General features: G+C 39.9%; 1 protein-coding gene across 1 annotated transcript; it reads right to left on the bottom strand.

The window, feature by feature from the left end:
* Positions 1–3,079: 3,079 nt before the first annotated feature.
* Positions 3,080–8,865, bottom strand: LOC109955413 (uncharacterized). The gene is given in 6 exon segments (XM_074527626.1): positions 3,080–4,293; positions 4,296–4,797; positions 5,255–5,403; positions 6,777–6,821; positions 8,539–8,575; positions 8,851–8,865. Coding segments are annotated over 6 exon segments (1,017 nt in total). The 3' UTR covers positions 3,080–4,024.
* Positions 8,866–9,133: the final 268 nt, after the last annotated feature.

Here is a 9,133-nt window from a genome sequence, read left to right as displayed (position 1 = left end):
GACCATGGCTTCTTCATATACTATAATGTATAGACCTGTTACTCACAGATATAAATGTTCTGATGTGAATAATTCATCTACAGTATATATCGGTCAGAATATATACTTGCGTGTCCTTTTGGATGCTGATTTACCCTTTAAAACCATCATATTAATAGCATATGGCATCGCCTTTTACTATCTGAGAAATATCTCTAGGGAAAAGGCTTTCTATACCAGTCTGAGTGAAAATCCCATGCAAGCCTTTATGGCTATTTGTCGAATCTACCTTCCTTCTGCCTCAAACATAAACACAGAAAATGATTTGACTGAAATCACGTTTATTCTGAGCCCTCTCAGAGGCTAATAACACTGATCTCCCTGATGACTGCCGTTTAATGCAAGTTCCTGAGATCTCTACAACAGACGGAGTGATAGCAAAATTAACGCTAGCTATAGAGACACCACACCCACATTTAGGGGAAACACAGCAGGTTAAAAAAAAAGGGCTTTCTTCTAAAACACACATGAAAATGATGAAACTGACTCTGATTATTTCATCTAACTCCCAGAAAAAAACTGAGCAAGTGTATTTCCCAAAATGCCAAACTATTCCTCGCTCTCCTGGTATATAACGCTCTTGTGGCTCCACACAGTGCAACAGCTGTCCTCCGAGTCTACAGTCCAGCTGATCTCGCAAGTCTTAGGCTTCACTAAAACTATTTAACAGCTAACCTGAGACTTGCAGCTAAACTGAAAGCAACACTACAGGTTTACATTCAGCTTAGCAGTTATTTGTGTCTTAATAATTAATGAGTGGATGCAGTCCCATTTTTACACTTGTCCCTTACCATCAATTTTCTGGTTCTTTTCCATATTTACATTTTTACATTCAAAAAGTAATCAATAAAATAAATAAATAAAACATTATGAACATCTATCTATCCATCTATCTGTTTTATAGGGTAAATGCTGATAGGAGCAGGAAGGAAGCATTTTTCACAGCAGATAAATTCTTCAGTTATTTAGCAATTAACACAAAACAGGCAGCCGTGATAAACCAGTAGACTAAATGTGTTCTGCTGTGACGAGCTGAAAGGAGCTTATCTTAATATCATAATGTTTAAAATCCACAGCAATTATTCTTCACGGAGGCGTGAAATTGATTCCAAACATTCTTTTTCTCCTCCTCACACAGTTTGATCTCTGCCTCCCCAAGACGACCTTTGATGAAATTCAATTCCGAACAATGAAACTTTATGCATCTCTGACATATTTCACCAAAAGATATCAAAGTTTCATCTTTGGTAAATAGTTCAGTAGTTTGGATTAAACAAATGGTTTGCTTGTATCAGAGAGGAGGTACTTTAATTGAAGCAGTCAACATTGGTTTGATTGATTATTCTGAATGTTTTGTGTGTTCTACAGGCTAAAATGCTAAAAGCTGTTTAGCCAGGCTATGACTTTCACTAACAGCTATGACAATCAGAGTGTGATGGAGTTTGAGAGTTGCAACAGCAGGTAAATACAGATGATACCCCACCATTACTGACAGCCACACAATTTCCCAGCACCACCTGCTGGAAGCTGCATGTAAACATGATACCTCACATTCTAGGGTGTGAGGTATGTCATTTTCCTTTAAAAACTGAAATTACACTGAAATTATTTCAGTCAAATGGCAAGTTTTATTTTATGATGATTACAGTAAGACTAGAGCAGGTTAAAATATGTAATCAAAATACTATAAAGGATTCACAAAACAAATTCAACCTAAGACTCAGGTGTTTCATTTGTATAGTTGTGAGAAAAAGAACAAACGACTGGAGAATTTCACACAGTGCTTTGTAAATTGTGATTTTTGTACCAAAGCAACTGAGAAATAAAATGTCATAAACTGAAGGACTTGCGCTACAAAGTGTCCCCAGTGCTTCAATTTCTACACACAATTTAGCTCATCAGACCATCAGTGTAAAATATAACGAAGCACAGTTGACAATCCTGATTTTGTGCAGCTTCAGTTCCAGTACAGCAGCAGAGCTCCAAACTTTACAGGGCAGCAGCCACAATTAGGAACATACTTCCATGGCGGCTTACCTGAGTGCATCTTGTGTTCACGTAGTCATTACTGGGCCTGGCTGTGTGTTATCTGCCTCTGAAACTGTCAGTAGCAGCAGCAGTAGTGCTCGTCTCCTCGAAGCAACTGCTGTGAGCTGGAGCTGCTGAAAAAGTTGGTTATTGAAAGGCGGACTACAGTCCTTGTAGCTCACAGCTGCAGTTCATTTCTAAAATATTATGTTTCAGCTTTGGAGAAGAAAATAGCACCGTAAATATAGTTCACATTGTTTAAAAAGAAACCAAAATTAATTTGTGGTTCAGTTTCTCTTGTATTCAGCCAGCAAACTGTTGCTGATTCAGTCTCAATACAGACTGGAATTGTACTTTATCTTTATGTATCTGCTACACACTGCATTCAAACTTTAATTATCCTGCTCATACACCACTGTACATTTCACCAGTGTCTCTAGTGTACCCTTTTGTGTGAACACAGGGACAAATTCACACATACACATATGTCATATTGTGGGGCCTCACCAAAAGTCTGGATTAGGGATAATACCTAATTTATTAATACACTGGATAGAAACATATAGGTCCCTGGTTATACTCCAGTCTGGGATCCTTGTTGCATGTCATATCACCTTCTGTCTCCCTGCATGTCCTAAAATAATAATGTTATATCCTCCAGAATCTATATTTATGGATCTCTATTTGATTAGGGGTCTTGCAGTGTGATGTGATTATGTGTCAGATGAAGCAAAAAAAAAAGAAATTTTTATAGCAGTGGAGCTGGCGCACAGGCTCAACTGCTGCACATGTTGCAACAGCTAGTGAGTGATATGCTGAAATACTGTGAAAATTTACAAAGCAGGCTCCTCCCAAAAAAACCTAAACATTTGTAAGTAGTAGTGTTTTACTGTTGTCATCATGGGGTTTTATACTTACCTAGCAGAAGTGTCAGAAGTGAAAGTTGTTCAAATCCTTTTTTAAATTTAGAACTTCACAAAAACTAAAGATGTGATGCATTATGAAGTTTATATTTACAGCAAATGGTGAAAAACAGCATCAAATAAGGATAAAAAGAAAGTACAACAGAGATCAATTCTTTCCCAGTGACACAAACTCAAACTTCCCCTACTCTGTCACACATCCATACATACGACCCTTTTCTACAAACAAGCATACTTGAAGTATTTAATCCACATTTAACATAATGTTCTGTGTTGCTTGGCCTTCTTTAAGTGCCCTTTGTAAACAGACTTGCATTATAAAGCCTGTGGGGAAATCAGGTAGAAGCTGTAATATTTTCTGACTGATTTGATAGCTTTGAATTAGAATTGATGAATTGTAGAGGGTTTTGATCCATAATGATTAGAGACTGTAGCGTGAGCTCTGTCTCTTCCAGTTAGATGTTCATATGGTGTCACTTATTTCTGAAATCTACTTGTACCTGCTCACGATGCCCTTGAAGAAGTCTTGAAAATGTAGGGCTGCAGACTATGGGACAGCAGCTTCTTTGGCAGCTTTCTCCCTAGCACTGATGAGCTCAGCACATCGTAGGCAGCAGTTGTAGTTGTAATCTGGGTTGCAATCAGGGTCAGGTAGGATTATGCCATCCTCACAAGGCTTCAGGACCTCAGTGCTGGGTGGTAAAGCAAACTTGCCACAAATGGGGTCAAAAGGATGGCAGAAAGGCCTGGTTGGAGCCTTGATGTCGGCTTTGGCCTCAGGGTCAGATGTCATAGCGCACAAAGCAGTCATAGCTTTACTTGGTTTTGCCACAAATGCTTGTGGACCTGGTTGATTGAGTGATTAATTTGTAATTTTGGTTCAAAACAGATGCAAAGCAGAGTGAAGATAGCGAGTGACCACATTATGCAACACCCATTTAATTTCACTATATCACTTAACAAAAATGACAAGAAAGAGACAATTCAACAAGCAAGGTTACACTAGATAAGTCAGAAAACTAAATTATGCAATCCTAGTAGATGGGCTTGGTGAGGCCGGACATCTTGGTGGCAGTCAGTTGGTTGCAGCCCGGATCAAACAGAGGGTTGCAATGTTGCTCTTTAGGGGCTTCCTCAGCAGCAAGGGGAGCACGAGCAGCGATGTTGGTCAGACACAGAGGATCAGCTGCTGGGTCACAGTTGGGGTACAGCAAATGGTAGAGGCTGGTGGGGGTCTGCTGGATCAGGACCAGCATGCAGTAGGGGTCCTTGGGGTCACATTTGAGTGCAGCATGGGGTGGGCGGGACCAAAGGCCGGGCGGTAGCCATAAGCTGCCCTCAGGTGATACTGCAGACATTCCACATCTTCAGGGTTGCAGATCTGCAGCAGCTCAGTCCTCTGCTCGGTGCTGAGGAAGGGCTCCAGAACAGGTGTGTAGGAGTAAAATCCAGTGGGGCTCTTCAGGGGTCTGGGCAGCACAGGGGTGAGGATAGAAGCTGGCACCTTGGCTGGAGCTGGAGCAGACTCAGACTCTGGGGCTGCAGCCCTGGGCACGAGGGGGAAGAGCTAGTAGGGGTCGATGTCGGGATTGCACAGCATGACAGCAGCAGACTTAATGTGCACAGGCATCACCACTGCAGCCTTTGGCTTGCTGGTGGACTCTGGAATACACTCTGGATCATCAGAATCAGCACAGGCTTTGTAGATTTCACTGAGGTGCTTGAGATAGTGATTGAAGGTGGGCCTCTCCTCTGACGTGTGCATGTTCTGCAGGTAAGCCCTGTACAGGCGATCCAGATCTTCAACCTGAACAGCCGGATGAAAAAGAGGCAAAATCACGTTAATCTGCTCTGATCCAAAATGATTTATGTGGTAAAATGAGCAGAATTAAACTGAAAATAAAATTAAAAGAATTCAGATGTGATAGATTCATACAAATCGTTACTACTCAAACCATCCAGCCTGACTCTTAAACCAGAGAGCTCACACTGGCACTAAGAATACATGCTGGAACGTGAGCTGCATCCAAAAGTATCTCAGCATAATAAGAGGGTAATGGTATATTAATTCTCTTATATAATCACAGACTGAACAATAAAGAATTTATCATTATGAAAAATAGGGAACCTGTTAAATCTACTTTAAAATTGTCCTTAAAAGCAGTCTAGTGATGCAAATTGTTGCCTCTGTTTTAAAAGAAGAAAGTGTTTTATAATTATGGGTGGGAGAAACTGAATAATTCATATTCACAAACTCCACTCACTCCCTCCTGGTTGTGAGTGTCCACAAAGTACTTATACCATCCCCAGAAGTTCGGCAGGCGTGAGAACTGGGGCACAGCCAAGACCTGGGCGTTCCTTCTGCTGTGGGTCTTCAGACCAGCTGTGCCCTCAAATTGGACATCATTGGACACTGAAGCCACCGAGGGGAGGAGAAATGTTAACCAAATTCTGTGCAGATTTAACAATTCCTAGTGGATGTAGTGAAACTGAATAGATAAATACAAAGGATGAATAAAAAACATGTATTAGGTCCTTATATTGATGTCACTATTTCTAGGCACAGACGAGCGATCCTTAGTTATGTTGCATACTTGATCATGTTCTTTTGTAATTCTATGACGTGTTGGCATACAGTATTTATTTGATATGTTTGTTTTTTGATCTGTCTAACTGTGAAAATTTGCTCCACTTTAAGATATTCCACTTGCAACATCAGAGAAAATAATAAATATTTATGAATTTATCAAAGGAACAGTTTGACATTTTGAGAAATCTGTTTATTTGCTTATGCTTAACAGGAAGACATAGCTGGCCTGGCTCTGTCTGTAACAAAGTCTGCCTACCAGCAGCAAGTTCTCTATCTATCTATCTAATTTTGTTTAATTTGTAGACAAAACAAAGTGTACATGAGCTGTTATATGAGAGATTATGCTGCCATGGCTTGTAGCTGTTTCCCTTGTTTCCTTCTTTAACTAAACAAACAAGCTGCAGTTACCTGTATGTGTTTGCCAAAATGCCAAACCGCTCCTGTATGATCTAAAAAGATATATGGGCTGAAACTACGGGCGTTTTGGTTTTTTATGTATGTTTAAAAGGTGTTTTCTTCCAGTGTTTTCTGTTTCTGACTAGATGAGTTTTATCTGTGGATAAGATGTACAGGATGGCCTCTGGTATTTGTCTGGTGCTCCTCTTGATGTGTCTCCTCAGAACTGACTCTTACGAAGCAGCCATAGAGTTGAACTGACTCCTCTCTAAGACACTGCTAACAGAAATGCATCTTTATAACACTTGCAGATCAATTTGTTGCAGGGTTACTGGATTGGATTTGAGCTGCAACCACCAATTACTTTGATTATCAATTGACCTAATGAATACTTTCTGAGTAATCAGCATAAAGTAAATATTTAACATACATAACACAAGTTCCCAAAGATGAATTGTTTAAAATGCTAGGTTTTTAATTTAGTGTCATATGATTCTTAGAAAAGCAGGACATCTTCACAGTTGAGAAGCTACAACCACCAAATGGATGGTATTTTGTCATCAAACATTATTAAATTAATTGATTATCAGAATTGCTTGCTGGTTATTTTGTCACTTTTCAGTTGCCTCAGCTCCACATTGGACACAGTATGTTATTGTGATCACCACTTGTAAGCATACAGTTTATGTTGTGCTAAGGTAGATGATGCAGATTTATAACCTGTATCTTCCTTTAAATGTCTGTGATTTAGGTGACTAAAATGCCCAATGTGTCCTACATGCCACAGCACTGGTCTTCACCTTGCTCCTCCCTGTGCTGCTCCACTGGAACAGCTCCCAGAAACTCTGTAAAACACAAGCAGCAGATGCATTAGCAGACTAGGAGCAGATGTTGTGCTTTCCTTGAACATCAGGGAAAACACTGACCTACTAATAAGCCCCTGGGTGAAACACAGCAGGTGCTGGGGTTCTGGCGCCCTGGCACAGCCAGCACAATGCAGATTGGATGCCCCCCTACCCCCCTTCTTCTCCTCCTCCTTCTCCACGCACAACTACACATGCTCAGTTAGGCTTTGAAACCAACTATTACTACTGGGGGCCTCCTTAAAGTTACCCTGTAAAAGTACAAAGAGTGGGCCCTCACATAAGCCAATTAGCAATACACTGTAAAAGTTGGAAGGGAGGAGACATGTTCGTGTACCTCCTTCTTTCCACACCTTCTTTCTTTTCCTTCAGATGTTTACAACTGAGAAAACAGCCAAGTCCAATGATTATGGCAGAAACCTCAGGTCCCTCTCAGTTCTTAATGTGACAAATTTCCTAGAAGGATGAACATCTTTAAATGACTCTAGAAAGATTTTGTCAGGCTGCCTTGCCATCAGCATGTCATGCTATTTTATTGCAAAATATAGGTATGAATGATTTAATGTCTTAATGACTCTGTGCCATAGATTAATGTGCCAGTGCCCAGGTTTGTAGAAATACTAAGATCATTTACTTAGGTAGAAGTAGCAGTACAGTGATGTAAAATTACCACATTACAAGTAAAGGTTATGAATTTAAAATGCTACTTAAGTACAGAAAAATGCACTTCACATATACAACCTATGTGATTTAATATATTATTGTTACTAATGTATTTATGTGAAAGTAGTATTTTACTAAGTAGAGCTTATTTTCACTGTATTATACTGTTCACTGTTATATACTTCAATCTCAAACATTTTACATAGCATAATAGCATATGTCATATTATATAAACTGTTCACAGTAAGCAGTAATTTTCAGATAAATGTGGCAAAGTAAAGTACAGTTGTAATTGTAGAGGAGCAGAAATAGAAAGTCATGTAATACTGCAGCACTGAAGCTAAGTACAAGCAGCTCAAAATGATATTTAAGATAAAATAAGATAAGATAAGATGATCCTTTATTCTCACTGTAACACGTACAATGAAATTTTAGAGTGACCTCCAGTCAGTACAGCAAAAGAAAAAAACATAACATATGAAATACAAAATAAACAACAGACCTCTCTGTACGTCCTGAGGGCAAACAGAAACAATATTTACAGAGAATGCAACAGAACTCTCTTAGCAGGTCGAACTTCTGGTATCATACTGTAAAATTATGATCCAACTAGTCTTCAGCTGATTCCTGTGTCTCTGGTTTTGTCAAGAGCTTTCCAGCTAACTCTTAGATATGGAAAACCATGAGAAGATAATGCACTTGGAACAAAGAGGGAGCTTTTATTGAATTCACTGATACCAAGACAATAGAAAGGATTGAGGACAAGCTGTAATGGAACGTTTCAGGGATTAGTGAAGAAAAATAAAACTTTTTTCACAATATGATAATAGTTACTAAAGCGATAGAACCAAACAATTGAGAGCTTGAAATGTTCTTTTCTAATACTTAAAAGATGGATGTTGAATTAAAGCTGCTGTATTTAACAGTTTCACTCCGAATTATAAGGAACCTTCTCAGTTTTTATTCAAATGTTGAAGTTGCAGGCTGTGGCCCCGTTAAGTGAAAGTGTTTAATCTTTAGCACAGTCAGTCCCTACCTGCAAAAGTGCTGAAGTTATGGCCTTCTGTGATCACCTCTGGATCCAGCAGATGTCTGGATCAAGCTTCTTGCGGGGGAGGGTTGCTGCACTGTCTGCACCCTCTACCTCTCTGCTCCCCTCTATGGGGGGGATGTGCAGGGAAACATTTTTGATCAATAAAGTTAAAAAGGCATGTCATGCTGTTAGGCGCTCCAGGATTGGCTCCTGCACTGAAATCCATCCAGCCAATGGGGCTCCTGTAATGAGAAGAGGTGAAGAGGTGTCTCAGGGGAGACACGTTAAAAGAGGCCACCAGGTTTCTTTTCTCACTGATTTTGGCGTCATCGTGCCAGGTAACGTTGCACGTGAGCCACTAGTTGATTTTCAGATTTGAATATTACATAAATGGCTCAGTGGGTGTGAACTGTAAAAACTGTAAGCCGTTAAATCCACAGAGCTTAAGGCTTCTGTCACAGGAGCACGGACTCATAAAGAAGCACCTGCAGCTGTTGCAGAGGTAGCACTGATATAACTGTGAGGAGAAACAGTAGAGCAAGAGGTAGACCTAGTATTCACGGTACTTTCCTGATGTCACACAAAGGACAAGCATACA

The sequence above is a fragment of the Monopterus albus genome, unplaced genomic scaffold (assembly GCF_001952655.1).
Source record: "Monopterus albus unplaced genomic scaffold, M_albus_1.0 scaffold14.1, whole genome shotgun sequence".
NCBI classification, from domain to species: Eukaryota; Metazoa; Chordata; class Actinopteri; order Synbranchiformes; family Synbranchidae; genus Monopterus; species Monopterus albus.
Note: the sequence above shows the minus strand (reverse complement) of the source record. Positions and strands in the feature narration are given on the sequence as shown.